A 19,474-nucleotide genomic window follows, 5' to 3' on the forward strand; every position below is an offset into this window, starting at 1 on the left:
GTGCTTTCTATTTTTCCCTTTTGATTTAATTTTTATTTAAAACTTCAATCTTGATTATTTTGGAATTGACTTAGCTACTTTTTCCTTTAAGGATATCAAGTCATTAAATTATACTCACTGTTAGAAAAACTCATTAATTAGTACAGTTTTGAGAAGCTGAGTTTTTGACATACAATACTTATTTACTAATAGTGTTTCTGCTACTTTTTCTATCGGAAACTTAATATGTAAAGTTTAATTTATTTATATATAAATATATTTATAAAAGACATAAAGGCAATACCAAATGCTTTGCTCTATACTCACTCTAAAATATATGTAATTGCTATTTTCTATTAAAAATTCCTATAGAAAATGAACAGTTACTAATAATGAAAAAATATTAAATGATTCATATATGGGATTTTCCTGTGTTTCCTTCTTATGATGATTTTTTAGGGCTCATTCTCAAAAGACTGGAGGAAAATCATAACTTTTTATTATCCTGATAATATGCAATTACATACATCTGTAAAGAAAGTGCCAGAAATTCTTTCATGTTGTGTTCTTGTTAATAGTATCTGTTCTATTCTCCGTACATGGACACAAAATAGAAATACATACATACATAAATATATATGTGTATATACATATATATACATATATATGAATTTGAAATAGATTTTTGAAATTTTAGATTTTGATGATTTAATCCTGGCATTAGAAGAAATCTCAAAGGTCATTTTTTGCTCACCTTTTGGGAGCATAAAAGCTCTCTATTATAGCATTAGGGCAGATAGGTGGTACAGTGGATAGAGTGCCAGACCTGGAATCAGGAAGACTTATATCTTCTTAAATTCAAATCTGACCTCAGATACTAGCTGTGGGACCCTAGGAAAGTCACTTGACCCTTTTTGCCCCACTTTCCTCATTTGTAAAATGAGCTGGAGAAGGAAATTGTAAATCACTCTAGTATCCTTGCCAAGAAAACCCCAAGTGGGGTCACAAAGAATTAGACATGACTGAAATGACTAAACAACAAGCATACAAAAAATTATAGCATTATTGTTGATGAGTCAACGAAGATGTTTAAATTACTATGTTTGGAAGATAGCCTATTTATTTTATTGTTAGTTTGGCTCTCATGAACATATAATGCAGGGATATAATTTATATTCTGTGAATATAATTGTTTTTCTTTTGGGGAGAAATAACTTTTTAAAAACTATATTATTGTTGATGCACCAATATCTGTTCCTGATTCCTATTTTGGGAATGTTGGAGCTAGTATTTACTAATCAACCACAAAATTAAATTCTTCCAGAGTGAAACCAACTATTGCTCTCCATGTAAAACTATGTATATATGTGTTGATGATTTTTAATATTATAGATAATATATAATTTACTCATTAGAAATTTATACTCCATTTGAAAAGTATGCTGATTTAAAACTTGCCCCATTTTTTTGTTTCTTTGAATTTTTGCCCTACTTCAGGGTCCTCAGTCTTCATGGTGTAAGGTTCTCTCTGGAGCAGCACATATGTCCATGGGATAGAATTTAGTCAATTTCCTTCCAATTTTAGAAGTAGTGGTCTTCACTTATATCCAGCCTTCCTAAGTGACTTTGAAAGGACTCCTGGTCCTTTGAAAACTTTCCTAAGCATTGTTTCCCCTCAGCGACCTACTGACTCTCTTGCTTTTTGAAATATACTCTTGGAATGATTGTGATGAAACAAAGCATTTCTGGCATTCTTGCAATATTGGGAACTTTTTTACTCTTGCATTTGGTATCAGTGAAATTTTAAAGAAATCTTAATAGAGTGAAGAAGTCAATACTGCCTTTAGCCAGCCCCTCCTCTGTAAGGAAAGTCTGTTCTTTCTATATTAGCATGATAATATTAGCATATTAGCATTAGCATACAACATACATGAAGGACTCATCCATGGGCAGCAAGGGCAAGTCATTGACATATCCCTTTCATTCTTATTGTCCTGGAGATAGGAACTAGACTTGGGATTTCAGTGGTATAAGGACCTGAGAGACTATTACTACTAAGGAACTCCTGGATAAGGAAACCGACTCTTAACAAGGCAGGTCAGCACCTTTTGTGCAAATTATAATCAGAGTTGCCAGAGCAAATAAATGTGAAGTGATTTGTTTAAGAGAACATAACCATTTCATGCCAGAGGCAAAATTTGAATCTAAGGCTTCTTGGTTCCAACAACAGCTTTTCATCCTCATGAGACATGTCACAGCTGCCTCTCATCATAAAGATTGCATCAAATCATAGGTTTTTTCCTTGGATTACAAGTGAAGATATGACGTATTCTTTCTAGTCAGTGTAGTTTTACTTCATAGTAATTCTGGAGTGTTCACTTTTTAAATGTCTTTTAGTTGAACTTTATAATGAAATCTGTTCTGAATTGTTTTGTAACCCTGCTAACAGATTAGAGAAGGCATTATTTCTGACTATTAAGTATCCCAAATCTTTTTCAAATGTAGCTTTTCACATGACTTTTTTTTTTTAGTTTTTAAAAAATTATTTTATTTGGTCATTTTCATACATTATTCATTGGAAACAGATCATTTTCTTCCCCCCCCGCCACCCCTCCCCTAGCCAACAAGTGATTTGTCTGGATATCACATGTGTCCTTGCTCTGAACCTATTTCCTTGTTGGTATTTGCATTAGGGTGCTCATATGACTTTCTTAAAATGTGTATGTGGAATTGATTTTTAGACCCTTGCATGAATTTACATTTATTTTTATTATAATTATTTGTCTTATCCATCTATCTTTATAGACTGTTGATATTTTTATTTATCAACTCTATCATCTACAGTAAAAATAACATAATAGCTAGCATTTATATAGTGTTTTAAGGTTTACAAAACCCTTTACAAATATTATTTTATCCTCACAACAGTCCTGGGAAGGAGATACTATTATTATCTCTAATTCACAGACAAAAAAAACTAAGGTTAAGAGAGGTTATGTGACTTGTCCAGAGTTGCACAGCTAATAGGTGTCTGAGGTCAAATGTGAATTTAGGTTTTTCTCCACTCTTACCCTTACCTCACATTGCTGCCTCTGTTATATTAGCTTGTTCCCAGCTTTGTGCTAATTCAATAAACATGCCATTTATTTCTTAGTCCAAGTTGTTGGCAAAAATTTTAACTAGTACAGGGTCCAGGGCAGAGCCGTGAGGTGCTTCACTTGGAGAAATCTTTCCAAATTGATCGTTGACTTATGAATAACTGACTACTTCTTGAGTTAGAAATTCTCACTGCTTTAAAATTTACCCATCTATAGTCTAACCCACATCTCTCCATATTTTCCACAAAAATGATAGGTTTTTGGGAATCACTTTGCTGAAACATATAGCTATAACATTCTTCTGATCTTATCAACCTAGCAGTCTTTCTTTTAGGAAATAAGGCCAGTCTAACCTGGTTCTGTTGAATTAATGCTGATTTTTGTGAACACAATTCTTTTTTCACATGTTCACTAACTCCCCCTTTAATAACTTGCAATAGATTTGAACAGAAATGGAAATCAAAGTCAGTGACTGGTAATAGTTTACATGTAGTATTCTCTCTTCTTTGTCTTTCCTAAACAGAAACAAAAGAAGGATTGAGCAGTTCTGCCATCTCTTCCTCATCCCATTCATGCTGACCAGTGCTGCTATCCATTTTAAATGTACTTTTCCTCAGTCTAACTTAAAAAAGCATCTTCTTGCTATTAGCATTCTTTGCCATGCTTCAGTTCATTCTCAGCTTCAATGCTTCTGACACTATTTTTCAGCACTGTGCCTCATCATTGTATACATCCTCTGATGCTTGCTCTTGCCTCACTCTTCTATCTCATTTTTAAAATTAGTTTGGTTGATGGGTTCCCTGTGCATTCACATTGGTCTCTTTAGAGAAATTACCTGCCTCAAATAACCTTCACCTCCATTGTTTCTTTGTGTTTTTCAAACATAGTTCTTGAGAGATTCCCATGCTGCATCTTTTCTTTGATTTTTATTTCTGGTGAATGTCTTGATGTCTTTCTTGGTGTTTTTCTTTTTATGTGTGGTGATATCCAGCTTGGTATATGTGTATATATATATATATATATATATATATATATATATATATATATATATATATATATAATGCCATTTCCCCCTTTCACTCCACAACTCTATTCTCCAGTCTTTTTCATTTTTAAAGCCCTTCTGATACAATTTACTTCAGTCTAATGTCCCTCTACCAATTTTCATTATAGATTTCCTCTTTTCCTGACTAAGGACCTATCATTCTTAAATTCTGAGGTATTGTCCCAAAATCCAAACCCGTTCTCAAACATTGTATTGTTACATTTGTTCATTCCTCCTCTTGACTGTATATGCCTGATATATTGACAGACACTCTTTGCTATGCCATGCTTTATTCTAGCAGTTGGAATGGAAATTGATTTCAGTAATCTGAGGCTTTTAAAGCATTTGCATATTTGGTCAATGTAAGCATTTCCAAGTAATTTCTATATACTTTACTATCCCTTCAAACTCTCCTGTTCCTCTGTTCTCTATTGCAATTCTTTGCGTTTCTGTCCTTGGACTAAATTCTTCTGTTTTTCCTGTCAACTTTTCTCTTTTTTGTTTCTTGTAACTGATCTGCTCTTCTTTTTCTATGTTGGTGATTCTCATTTCCTTCTGCCCCTCAAAATGTTTCTATTTTCAAACCCCAACCTATAGCTTCCAGGAGATTGTAGTTTATTAAAAAAGAAAGGCCAATAGACCTAGAACATGGCATACTGTGCTAAATTTCCTCTTTGCTTATTTTTTCTTTTGATCCTGATTTACCTCTTCTTTTCACTAGTTCTAAGCTCTCTGGAAAAAGTAAGGGGGGGAAATGTATTAAGGAAAGAGGTCAGGAGGAATGAATATATTTTTATATCTCTGTGGCTTTGCACTAAAGGACTAATTTCTTTTATTTTCTTCTTTTGTTCAACTGAGATAAATCTTCTGAGATAGGAGCAGACTGAAATTAGTGTTATGTAGACTCTCTTATAATCATTGATCAGTGGTTCAATAGGTGTCCTTGATTTAATTACAAGCATTTGTCATTGTTGAGCAGTGCTTTTATCTTTGGATTCTTATGAACACAGCAGTGCCCTTGACTGAATCCTCATATATAGAAATAATAATAAGTGATGTCCTCCCAGACTTTATTGTAGGCTTCTTTTTCTCTATATATACCTTCTCTCAGTAAGCATGTCACCTTGATAGTATGGTGTATGTCAGTTACTCTTAGATTTACAAATTAATCCTTCATCTGTCCCTTGACCTTTAATGCCATATCAATAACTATCCATTAGATATAGCCAATGGATGTCTCATTAACATCTTAAACACAAAATGTCCAAAACACTTTTCATTATCTTCCCTCTAAAGTGTATTCTTCTTCAGGGGGCGGCTGGGTAGCTCAGTGGATTGAGAGCCAGGCCTAGAGACAGAAGGTCCTATGGTCAAATCTGGCCTCAGACACTTCCCAGCTATGTGACCTTTGGGCAAGTCACTTGACCCCCATTGCCTAGCCCTTACCACTCTTCTGCTATGGAACCAATATAAGATGGAAGGTAAGGGCTTAAAAATAAATAAACAAATAAATAAGTAAATGAATAAATAAATGAATGAATTTTACGTCAAAAGGGACAATTTGTATTGAACTTGTTCCAATATAAAAATCTTGGATTTTTTCCTTTATTTTATTCTAGCAAATGATCAAGCCCCACCACTGCTTTTTCCTTTACTTCCTAAGATGGCAATCCTAAAGGAAAGTCATATTTCTAGAAACAGGAAGAACCTACTAATTTCTTCATCATTGGACAATATTCGCTCATTCTTAGATGTTACAGAAATTCATAAAAGGCATACAGATCTTCAGAATTGTTGGAATTTTATGAACCTGACTCCCCAAACCCCACCCCATGAAGTTATATGGGATATAAGTGAAATAAATCAGTGTTCTTTTCCTTTTGGTCAGTTTATTTCTACTTTCCCTGGCAAGTAGACACTATAAATAAAATCCATTTATTCCAATAATGAAAAATTACATTGCTTACTTATGAATTCTTACTTTTGCACATAAATCATACAGATTTAAATTTTACAATTATTTTATAGCATCTTGAGATTCTTTTCTTGTCAGTTTGATACTGGCTTAGTAAAGTAATTATTTGTCAGAAGATTGAGATAACCTTTTTATAAGTGGGAACCATGAAGGTTGATTTTTTTCAGCTTTCACATAATTTGTTTAAAATAAATCTTTCTGTAAGAGAGCAAAGCCTTAAATGCATGCTGATGACTATCTTTTAGTTAAATTGGACTGAGAATTCTGCTGTGGTTCTACTTACACTTGCAGAATGCTACCTTTGGAAGCTGCATCCTTTCCCTCTTTCATTCTTAGCCTGTAGAAATCTAATAATAACTTTTTCCTCTGAATTCCAAGTCCCTACTGTGAGCATTATTTAAATGCTTCCACATGTCCTAGAGCACTGTCTGGGAAAATTGGGTTCCCTCAAAGAACTCCTGGTCCCAAAGGCCACCTTTTCTTTAGTGAAAACCAAGACAGAATAAGAAACCCAGAAAATTAACAGGGAAAGTAGGTAAAATTTAGGCAGAGAATATTAAAACTGTCAACTTGCAGAGACATAAGGAAATTCTACAGTTAACTCTGTCTCAATCTTAATGAGACCACATGAAATATTCTCATCTATCTCTATTTTTTGTACATAATTTTGATTGTTAATCTAATTAAAAATGTTGAGTATGCATCAATAATTGTATATTTCCTCATTTATAAGTTATAAATATGCTATATTTAAACCACATATATAAAGATATACAAAATATATACAACACACATATCATATATCTATATACCATATTTAAAATCTTATCAAACAGACGAAAAGAAATACTTAAAAAAGTTGATATGGAGATAAAATGAAATTTGGTTCTAGGGTGAATCGAGAGCCAGTGGAGAGTTTGAGTGCAGGGGAATATGATGAGATAAGACTGCTCTTCAGAAATTTTACTTTCAAAACTAATGGGAGACACTTGAGGCAGGAAGACCAGTTAGGAGATTACTGTAATAGTCTAGGTGAGACATGATGAGGTATTAAACTATAGTTGTGGCCGTCTGAATAGAGAGCAAAGGATAGATTGGAGAGTTGTTGTGGAGGTAGAACTATAGGACTTGATTACTGGGGAATAGCTATGTGTGTGGGTAGGTGAGTGTGAGGATTTAATGCTAATACCATTTGTGAATATTAGTGATGGAAACAGTGGTGGTGCCCTCAACCCTTATAAGGTTATTTGAAAGAGAGGTTCATTTGACACAATTTATTTACCAAAATAGAGGGGAAATAATAAAGTAGACAAATGTGAAAGAGGTTGGAGAAAACACCTATACTAGTCCTCAGCCAGGAGGGCCATTAGTGAGTAATCACGTGGCCTCCTCCAAGATGGAAGCTAGTCTCTTAGGAAAGTAGGAAGGGAGTCAGCCTTTTCACTCACCCAATCAAGTAGTCCATGAGTCCAAGTTGATATTCATGCTGCAGTCTTCACTTGGTGCATTTACTTGCAAGTTCTAGCTCTTTTAAAATACATACATATGTTATATATATATATATATATACACACACATATATACATATATATGTAAATATTTGTGTAAACACACACATATAAATTATTTATTTTTAACATTCATTAAAATTTTTTTTGAGTTCCAAATTTTCTCACTCCCTTCCACTTCTCCTTCACCCTGTGAAAACAAGAAGTGTGATATCAATTATACATGGGAATGCATACAAAACATATTTCTATATTAACTATGTTACAAAAAATAGCAAGAAAAGTAAAGTGAGAAAAATAGGCTTCAATCTACATTCAGACTCCATAACTTTCTTCTCTGGAGGTCAGGAGCATTTTTCATTATAAATTTTTGGAATTGTTTTGGATCATTGTATTGATCAGAATGGCTGTTATTCATAGTTAGTCATTGTTATTTCTATGTACAATTTTCTCCTGGTTCTTCTCATTTTGCTTTGCATCAGTTTATGCAAGTCTTTCCAGGATTTTCTGAAACTATCCAGCATGTCATTTCCTGTAGCATAGTACTATTCCATCACAATCCTATACCATAGCTTGTTCAGCCATTCCTCAATTGATGGGCATTCCCTCAATGCCAATTCTTTGCCACCACAAAAAGAGCTGTCCTAAATATTTTTGTATATATAGTTCCTATTCTTTTGATTTTTGGGGGGATACCAACCTAGACATGGTATTGCTACGGTAGTAGTAGTGGTATTACTGAGTCAAAGGGTATGCAAAATTTTTACAGTCCTTTGACCAGGGTTCCACATTGCTCTCAGAACAGTAGGATCAGTTCACAACTCCACCAATCGTGCATTAGTGTCCCAATTTTTTTCACATTGCCTCTAACATTTGTCATTTTCCTTTTCTGTCATATTAGCCAATCTGATAGATGTGAGGTGGTAGCTCAGAGGTGTTTAATTCACATTTCTCTAAACATTAGTGATTTAGAGCATTTTAATATGACTTTGATCTGAAAATTGCCTGTTCATGTCTCTTGACCATTTATCAGTTGACGTTTTAGCTCTTGATATCCTCTTGGCATCACTCTTGGGGCTCCAGGTAGTGAGTGACAGGACCTTTAGAGTTTATCAACTCAGTCTACCTTCCTTGTTCTAATGTTAATGATTCCTGCTCTTTTGTCTCTTGGATTCCAGGGAAATTATTTTATTGAGGATTGGATTAGATAACTTCTGAGGTCTTTTACATCTCTGAGATTGTGTCATTAGATCATTTTTTAGCTTAGAATACTAACTTTTAAAGTATTAATACATTAAATTTAAAATAATCATATAGATGGTAAATAATATCTTGACTTTTTACAGCTTTTTAAAAATTGTAACTTCAAGAGAGGTATAATGAATTTAAACTCACATTTCAAACAGAATGAGTCTTCATCCCTCAAATGCCATCTATTCCTACTTCATCTGTACAAAACATATGTAAGAATTGGAATAATATTTCTACCTAGATATATGTTTTATAAAGTTTATTGGAGGGTAGACAATCATTCCTATAAGTAACCTGACCATGTGGTGTCTAGCTTGCCAGTCTCTTTTCTCTTTCCCCCCTCACCTGCCTGCTGTGTTCTCTGACTTCTTCCTTCTTTTTTCTCTTCTGGTTTCCCCTGATTCTTTCTTGATTCTCCCCCAAGCCCTGACTTTTATTGACACACAGAATGTAAAGGGACACAAACCTGGCACAACTCTGCTATGTTAGGAATGTTTGATAGACAGGTTACTCAGGAGGGGCAGGAGATAAACTTCCTTGACACACATATTTAGAAAGTTAAATGTGCCTGGGAATAAGATCAGTCATTATCTTTTGGTACATTTAAAGGACCCATATACCTATGACTTTTGATTATCTGTTATTGGGGATTACCTGTGATAAGGCTTCTTCCATTAGTGCCAGAAAATTGAGAGTTGGCTTTAGTTAAAACTGAGTATGAATGTATTAATCAATTACTGAGTAGAGAACTTAACAAAGGAGGTAGAGCTTGTGCACTTTTTTGAAGGAAGTAAATAACATAATTGAAGGAAACTCTTTTGCAAACTGGAAGAAGATATGTCTAGTGGAAGAATTCAATATGCAGACATACAAAATAAAGCAATTGAACATATTCAGATTGACTCTGAGAAATATTGAGTAGGTACAATTGGGTAAAGGGTCCTAAAAGCCAAATCAAGTAAGTACAAAAGTTGAGCAATATTGGTTGTTCAGGGAATTAGCATGATGAAAATGTTATAAAGGAAATAATTCACCAAAATTCAGTATTGAACTCTTTCTAATGTTTGCAGGATTTTCAAGTGGAGAGGACCTGTAGGTAAAGGGAAATAATGAAATTCGAAGAGATGAAGGTTGGGCAAATTACTTTAGAAGTCATTTTCCTTATATGTGATAGTTACCACCACATGAACAGATAATCTCCTTCAAAAGAGAGAAATACAAAGAAAGAAAAAAAGGAAGTTAGAAGTGAGTCTTAGAAAATAGCCATAATTAATCATTTGGAAGGAAGAAGAAAAGCTAATGATACAGACAACAGAAGAGAGAGAATAGACTGAGAAAGGAGAACAATAACTGTGTAATGTTGTGGAAGCTTAATTCAGAAGAACAACTAAACCATTTAAAAAGAACTTTTAAAAATGCAGTTTCTTAACTATAAAGACAAAAGGTAGCATTTCTAAAAAATACAGTGTTTGGAAGCATTATATTTACACTGACTACTACATGTAAAAATGAATTTATTGCTTGCTACAGTGATGGATGGGAATGGAAGATGAAAGAGTGAATAGCTTTTTGAAATTGAATTAGATATGTATGTATAAATCAGGTGCATTAGCACTACTTTATAAGCACAATAAGTACTCAAAAGGCTTATATTGGAGGGCAATGGATAAGTTTTATCTTATCAAAACAGTTCAAAAGGACGTAATAGTTGCTGTTATGTGTTATAGAATGTACAAACTTTTGGATAGATTGAAAATATTATTAATAGGTATGTGATTATACTAAGTATTTGGAAGACTGCCTTTTGAGAGATCTGATAGTCATATGTATGGCCATATTTAATTTTATGTTTTGATTCAATTTGCATGTTGCAGGAATTGTTGCCTTGGGCAGTAGCTGTGAAGTTATTCTGAAGGCAGATGCAAATTGAAAATGATGGATTAGGGGAACAATCACAATGGCATCAGAAATGTCTCTTGGCTCTGAGGTCAAATTGTTAAGAGAAATTCTCACTAACAGCTCTTGCCATTTAAAAAAAAGAATTAAGATACAAAGAGTATTGAAATCGAAAGTACTCCATGTTAATAAAGAGATTTCTATTATGGCATTTGATTCTATTTGAAAAGTAATCACATATTGAATTTTTCAAAAATCTTACCAGATCCTGAAAATAGGTGGCAAATCTCTCATTTGTTTAAAAAAGTTAAAAAATATCAGAAATGTTTTATGACATTATTATTTGTAGATCCATGCTACAAGTAAATTTCTGAAAATATGTAGAATATTAATATAATTTTAAATGTTATCTAATATATTTATATATTTTCCCTACCATTCCTACTTCACATAATCTTTTTTTTAAATAAGATCCATTCATATTTCATGAATTCCAGATGAATGTTTAATAATTCAGTCATGGAATCATATCTCGTGGTCTCAGTGTTATCCATGTGTTTGTATGTATTTGCTTGTATTAGGTTCTCTGAGAGACAATGTGCTGAGCTAGATAAAGAATCAGCCTCATAGTCTTGAAGGTGGACCTGTGTTCAGCTCCTGACAACATTCTGGTTGTGAGACTGGCTTTGTGGCAAGTCTCCAGAACCATAAATTACATAATTACTTGTTGATATGCAGTGATAGAAGGAGTTGTCTCACTGAAAACTCCCTATATCAGTAAAATAACAAGTCTGGATCAAAATAGATAAAATGAATACATAAGATAAATTTCATTTATTACTCCTGCTCATGGCATTTAGGCATGGACACAAAAGTAAGGAATTTTGTCATTGTTTCTGTTCCTGGATCTTATTTCTGTTAATTTATTACTAAATATTTCTGCCCCAGTCCCTGTCTTCCTGGAACTTACATTTTCTCAAGGTAAATAACGTATACTAAACATGAAATATATGCAAAATATGTACAAAGTTATGATGTAGAACATTTAGGATATGGAGATAAGGAAAGGGATAAGTCCATGGAGGAGGTGCCACTTAGGTTGAGCTTTGATGGGATTGGAGAGGCAAAGGTGAGAAGGGAGAATATTCCAGGCATGGAGTTCATCTTGTGCACAGAGATAGGAAATGGAATATTGTCTACAAGGAATAGAAAGTAGACAATTCCTGGAATGGGAAGAGTGTGAATCTGGTGTTTGAATTAGTTGGGAACCATTAGATTAAACACACACACACACACACACACACACACACACACACACACTTTTTAGTGCCTGAGTATAATCTCTTCCATACCTGCTCAAATAGATCCTCTTCTTGATGTGGTCCAGCTTGTTAGTAGGAAGGACGTTTTTGTAATAGCCAACTTTCCCATTCTTTGGCCAGGAATAGTCCCTCCTCCTCCTTTTAAAAATATTTAATTATCAGATTACTGCCAATACCTTTATGCAACCACCAATTGATCTTAACCCTTGTCTAGGGCATTCAATGGCTAAAAGCACTTCAATCCTCATATTCAATTTATACCTTTTTATAGATTCAATAAAGGTGTTTAGGACTTGTTTATATCTAGCTGACACATTTGATTGACTGTCATTAATGCTCTCACCTGATAAAGGTAATGGGGCACAGGGCATTATGTTAATTACATTGAGGTGGTAGGTGTAGTACAGTCCTTTCCCAATTTGTTCATAGTGGGTCTAGTACTGATATTTGAATTGAATCAAAATAAATTTATTGAATACTGTCTAATTCTCTACAAAGGAGGTTTGTAAGCATTAAATTTTGGGAGAGCTAGTGGAAATTTTCTATAAAGTTCTTAGAGGTTATATTTTACATAAATAATTTAAAGAATTTTAATGTTCCATTCAAAGCAGTACATTTATTGTAACCTTGGTTAGAGATGCAAAAACAAAATGCACATATTTTAGTGTGATTAAGTGCATGGGCAAGAATTCCAAAGTTCTGGAACATTCATCTCTTTATCTAAAGGAACAAAACATTTCCTACAGCAAAATGCACTCAGATCATACTTCCAATTATAAATTTTTTATGGAAAAAATTACACATACAATGAAATGTAGGCAGATTTTATTAAAATTTTTGTGGTCTGTCTCTTCTGAGGTTTAATCTGGTACATTTTGTGGGACTTGGGCTAAATACACATTTATTTAGTTGGGCATATTTATCCAATAGAAAAAGCAGGTTGTGTAATAAAGGCATATAACTGTAATTTCCTATGTATGAAGATGTACCGTGTCAGTGGAATATGTATTCACATTGGTCAGATCATAATCCTTTTGATTTATGCAAGTAAATATGGTGATGTCATTAGTTCAGAATGGAATTATACAATCATTATTCTCTCATAATAATATAACATTTTTCTGTCAAGAAAGGGGAGGTGTGGTTAGTATATAGGAAAAATATGTTGGGATATCAATGGTCTGTGAATTCAATATGAGTTAGCACTGTGATGTCTCAGCTAAAAAAACTAATTAATGTGATCTTGAACTTCATTGAGAGGGACAGAAGCATCTAGTAATAAGAAAGCTAAAGTCTTCCTCTTTTGCTGTCTTCTGTTCAAATCAGAATACTAATCAGAAAGAGCAGATATAATTCTGGAAGCCACATTATAGAAAAGACATAACTAAACCAATCCAGAATAGAGCCATTATGATAGTGAAGGGTCTGTAGTCTATGTTGTGTGAAGTCAAGATAAGAAACCAGGAACCTTTTACCTGAAGAAGAGAAAACTTAAGAAAGTATGATTGCTACCTTCAAGTACTTAAAGAGAAGTCATATGAAGGAAGGGTTAGATTTGTTGTATATATGTATTTGACCCAAAAGGGCAAAGGCAGGAAGAATAGGTAGAACTTGTGAAGACGTAAATTTGTTTGATATCAGGAAGACCTTTTTTTAGGTCTTTTTTATAACAGATATATACACATTTTAGGTAGTAGTTAGATTTTTCCCAAAGTGCAATGGGCTGCCTAGAAAAGTAGATTTTTTTTTCCTCATTGGAGCTCTTCAGCTACAGTCTGGATATCCACTTGTTTGAAATGTTTTAGTGGAGATTCCTTTTGGTGATAAATTGAACTGTAAGAGGTCCCTTCCAACTCTGAAATTCTATTCATATATCTATGGGAGAGTAAGGGAATCTTGAGATCATGAAATCTAACCTCATTTTCAAGATGGGCAAATTGAGGTCTAGAGAGGTTAAGGGACTAACTAGCTTTACAAGAGACTGAAAAGTGATGACTACATTTAAAATATCATTTCCCATTAAGTTTTAGGTTTGAATCTAAAGAACTTAAAATCCACAGGGGAGAATTGAGGTCTGCCTTGGCATTAATTCACTACTTGACTATTTCATGCAGATGTTATTAAGTTTTGTGTGTGTGTGTGTGTGTGTGTGTGTGTGTGTGTGTGTGTGTGTCATGGTTTCCTTTGGCTTTCTGCTGAAACCTGTAGGTTTCTTCTTTAAACAATATTTTAAGATTCATAGTATAAAAGATTCAAACTATTGTGCTCAAAGCAATAATAAAATGGAAGAATTCCATGGGAACTGGAACAACCTCCAAGAAGTGATGCAGAACCAGGAGAAAAATTTACAGAGACTGATAAACTGTGGTACAATCAAATGTAATGGACTTCTCCATTAGTGCCAATGCAGTGGTCCTGAACAACCCAGAGGGATCTATGAGAAAGAATGCTATCCATATTCAGAGAAAACACTGTGGGAGCAGAAACACAGAAGAAAAACAACTGCTTGATTACATGGATTGAGGGGGATATGATTGGGGATGTAGACTCTAAATGATCATCCTAGTGCAAACATCAACAACATGGAAATAGGTTTTGATCAAGGACACATGTAATACCCAGTGGAATTGCTCGCCGGCTATTGGAGGGGTGAGGGGAGGGAAAGAAAGAATAGAATATGATTTTTGTAACCAAAGAATAATGTTTGAAATTGGCCAAATAAAGTTAAAAAATTTTAAAAAGATTCAAGATTACAAAGAAAACTACATATGTGGAAATCCAATTATCAAAATATGTTTAAAAGTTTTTGGACCTAGGCTTGCAACCCCTGGTTTATGGGATAGGAGGATCTTTGGGATAGAGCCAATAATCCTGTACTACACCCATTGGAGGTAGGAATAATGCAGATGTACAGTGAGTGGGTGGTTTGAGAATCAATTAAAGGGAAGAAGAAAGCTGTGTTCAACTAACTTTGATTCAGCAGAAAATATGCCAGGTTTTAACCGTTTATATGTCCCAACAAGGACAATTCAAAATTGATTTAGCAAAAGAAGTTTCAGAGGAAACAAGTTAAGATACTTTCATAAGCAATTACGGATTTGACTGATACCTCAAATTTGTTTCAAAGAAAGTTCAATGAATAATTTAATTGTTTAGTTATGATGATTGGTTACTTTAATATTAGGTTATGACTATTTTATTGCAAAAAGTTAGTAAGGAACAAAAATCATAATCATCTTCATCAGTGTAATCTCTCCCTGTAGGTTAGTCTTCAACTTGCAGTTTTCATGGCTCACAATCCTTATGCTGTAAATGACTGTAATGCATTGAATAAATTCAGTCAGTCTATTGGTAAACCATAGAAACAGAACACTATGTTGAATATTAAGTATTAATTCATTTTCTCCTTTGATTATTTTTTTCCTTTCTAATATAATTGTGTCACATCTTCATATTCCCTTTTGTATTTCAGTGTGGAGAAAATTGTATTGAGCAGTTGGTTTTTCTTTCTTTTCTTGCAGAACCATCAATCATGACTACAGAATCTGGATCTGACTCTGAATCAAAGCAGGACCAAGAGCCAGAGCACGAAGAAGCCTCTGGACAGCAGGGACAAGCTGGGGCTCAACAGCAGCCAGCAGAGCAGCCGCTCAGGGAGGAACAACAGCAGGCATTGGAGCAGTTCTCTGCAGCAGCAGCACATAGCACCCCAGTGAAAAAAGAGGTCAGCCTCAATTTAATAAACAGCAGGTCCTCAAAAGTTTCTCATCTTTGTCAGCCAGCTCCCCACACTATATCTTCCAGTTATTCAGCAAATAAAAAGGGGTTATGGTTAGATTGGTCAACTTTTCCCTTACAAAAATATCAATTCAGAAGATTTATTGTGCTTATTTTCCATATTTTATAGGATGCTTGATATCTTAAAGTTAGAAACTATGAGGCTATGGCAGCTAGGTGTTTCAGTGGCTTTGGACACATCCTAGCTGTGACCTTGACCAAGTCACTTAATCCCCATTGCCTAGCCCTTAGCACTCCTCTGCCTTGGAACCAATACACAGTAATTGATTCTAAGACAGGAAGTAAGGGTTTACTTAAAATAAAAGGAACTATTAGGGACCAAAGTTTATTCTCTATCTCCAGGAGATAAAAATATATCCTATTTTTAAAACCTTCAAAAAAATTAGATTTCACAACCTTTCTGCAATCATTAGGAAGTTAGGAGCTGGGGAAGGATTTAGTGGAGAGATAATGAGTTTTAGTTTGGGCATGTTGAGTTTCAAATATCTATTGGACATTCATTGTGAGATGTCTCAAAGGCAGTTGTACATGCAAAATTCAATGACATCAGGGAGTTTGGGGTAGGCTAAGGTAGGTTAAAGTGAAGCATGGCTTCATGTAATGGGCCAAGTGAGACAAATATGCAACAGGACAGAGGAGCTCCAGTTCAGAAGTTCTGGGCATAGAAGAATTGAGTCCTTTACAACATAGTATCTGGTCCAGCCAAGCTGTAGGCACTTCAGACTTAGAGAACAGGAGACTCCAGACCTGAAATCCATGGAAGCAGCAATAGCTTCTGGAGCAAAACCCCATTATTCAGAAGTTGTAGCGAGAAATAATCATTATACTACATGATGCCAAGCTCTAGCATTATCTAGTGAAAAAGAGACGAATTTGGGAGATACCCCAGGGTGGAAACATGAGGGCATAAGCATAAAGGGTAAAAAAGGGAAATGGTAGAAAGGAAAAAGAAAACTTTAAAATTTTAGTGGTGGAAAAATAGATAGTTGGGCAAGATGCCAAGGGGAGTAACTTAAGTACAAAACAAAAAGCTATAATTGAGAAGGAGAGTGAAATTGCACAGATAATAGCAGACATGAAACATGACATTTATGGTTCCCAACACATGGGCACACAGAACTGCATGGAGAAAAGCAAGGAACAGATTAAAATATTTTTGGAAAATATTTAAGCTTGCAGAATGGATCTGGACAGCAGAAAATCAAATGGAGCTAGCAAATCTTCAAACATCAACTTAAGTATCCAGATCATTCTGACAAGATAGTCAAATGAGACATTGTTACAAGAGACTTTGGAGCTGATACATTCATACATCTAAGGGGGAAAGAAAGACAAATGAGGGGAGAATGAACTTAAATCCAAAAGCTGAAGAGTTTTACCCATGAAATACTATAACACTCAAAAACACCAATTCTGGGGATGGGCTTAGCACAGATCAATACCAAATTCCAATGACTGTCTATTCCCTGAACCAGAGGCTGAAGAAGAATTTAAGCGAGTGGGAATAGAATAGTCTTTGATAGTGAAACATCACCCAAGCAGTTCTCAAACTGAAATTAACACAAACACAAACGTTTCCTCTGAGCAAGCTGTTAGCTCACAGAGAGCAATGGTCCAATGTGATACAGAGCTAGTTAATAATAGTGGATTGAATAAGGGTAGAATAACTATAGAGGGGATGGTAGATTGCACTATAACATCTACTAGTTATACAAGTCCATTACAAACCCCGGGGTAAGAAAGCAAAGATGATAATAGGAAATCTGTGTATGTAAACACCATAATAGCTAATTTACAAGAGACTCCAAAGTTATCTTGGGACAGAAGTGGTAGAACAAAAGTACAAACCTCTCAGTGATACAGGGCAAGATGGATCTGTATTGAAGTCATTCCCACAAGATACCACCAAAGAGGGAATGGTTTCTATGTCAACAGATTCACAAGAGGGAGTAGATAAATACGAACCTGATCCAAAATTTATGGTAGAAACTGTTCACTCCAGTAACATAATAGCAGATCCGCAGGAAGCAATAAACCCATAAGAATCAAATTTGTCACCACATAACACAGAATTAGAGCATATTACTGGTCAACAGCTAGAAAAAAGAATTGGGAAATATAGAAATCACCAAAATACGGTCAGACCAAGACACAAAACCTGATTTAACAACACCTGATGTAGAATTGCAATGGGTCACTGAACAAAAGTTAATGAAAGACCTAGAGAGTACAGAAATCTGACCAAGAGTCAGATTCGGACCCAGATGATACAGTACCAAATGGTACAATAATAGTTGAACAAAATAGTGATGAAGAACAGGAACCCTATGCATACATTAAGATTTATGATAAAGTTCACAAAGATTTAGATGAATGGGACACAAATTGGCATAGTGAACATCTGAATTTGGAACAAACAATTTATTCTGATTCTGATGAAGCAATTGAAAACATAGGAAACTCTTTATCAGTAGAAGAAATATTGTATATTGCAGGAGTCAATAGTTAAGAAGAATTTTGTAAGAAATATGACTTAGAGGACAGTGATACTGAATTGGAAGTAATATGATAGAGAACTTGTTACCAGGACTGGTTTGAGCTCTATAGGGTAGCAAACAACACGAAACCTTATAAGAATTCACACTGGTACTAGACATAAGATCTGACACGCAATCCATGAAGTTACCTTAATCAAATCAGGAAAACCCCTAAGCCATAATGACAAGCCCTGGCTGAAAAGAAAAACAAAACTGAGACAAGTGCATGAACCCCAATAAATGTAGACAAGAAACATCCAAGATGCTGTTGGAGCATCTTTCCCAAACAAAAATTATTATATGAAACTGAAATAGAATAGGACATAAAAACTTTTTTTTAATACAGTTGGCACCCTGGATTTAAAAGAAGCCCATTTATTTAAAAAAATCTTTAGTGACTGTCATCAACTGTCAGTTTACAACTTCTGAGGCTAGCAGCCTTTGTCATTGACTCTGCTTAGCAGTTTCCACACAGGGTCAAAAACATCTTGATTCCTGTGGAGGGGAGAACAATTCAGTTACAAACTGCCACTCTGGTCAGTTACAAAACTGAGGGAGAGAGTCTATTGTAAAAGGGAAACTGTACTAGGGCTGTCAGTGATAGGATCTAGCCATCTTGGATCCTATCTAGCTAGAAGCAAAGCATGTGGGAACAATCAGCATTTTCTAACTGTTAACTCCTGGCAATTAGAGCCTTGAAAAGATCTAATGGGACACATGCTAGAACTAATACCGTGGTCTTCTGGGCTAGGAATACTTGCCATTTATTGGGGTTACTGTATTGTTTATAATACAGTGGCAGGGATGATAGACAATGATCTGGGGACATTAACCAATATGACTATGGGATGGACTCAGTTACCAATGAATTATCTGGATGTAAATTACCTCTGGCAAATCATACTCCAAGTCTATGTTGTGTTCTTGGTAGTGACTAACATCCTAAAGAATATCAAAGCTGGTGCCAACCTGATCTTCCAAAAGAAAACTGTACATGCTTTAGTCATTGATAATAGATTAGAGACATTGTTTGGTCAGATCCCTATTATAAATGAGATGTGCCAG

At 34.7% G+C, this 19,474-nt stretch overlaps 1 protein-coding gene across 47 annotated transcripts in view; it reads left to right on the forward strand.

Moving 5' to 3' along the window:
• EPB41L3 (erythrocyte membrane protein band 4.1 like 3) overlaps positions 1–19,474 on the forward strand; it is a 243,190-nt gene that overhangs the window by 51,611 nt on the left and 172,105 nt on the right. For all 47 annotated transcript variants that reach the window (XM_056823691.1, XM_056823700.1, XM_056823694.1 and 44 more), the window contains exon 2: positions 15,596–15,798. In XM_056823691.1, the coding sequence (XP_056679669.1) occupies positions 15,607–15,798 (192 nt within the window). In that variant the 5' untranslated portion in view covers positions 15,596–15,606. The remainder of the gene's footprint in view (positions 1–15,595; positions 15,799–19,474) is intronic.

Source organism: Monodelphis domestica, chromosome 3 (genome assembly GCF_027887165.1).
Source record: "Monodelphis domestica isolate mMonDom1 chromosome 3, mMonDom1.pri, whole genome shotgun sequence".
Taxonomy (NCBI): Eukaryota; Metazoa; Chordata; class Mammalia; order Didelphimorphia; family Didelphidae; genus Monodelphis; species Monodelphis domestica.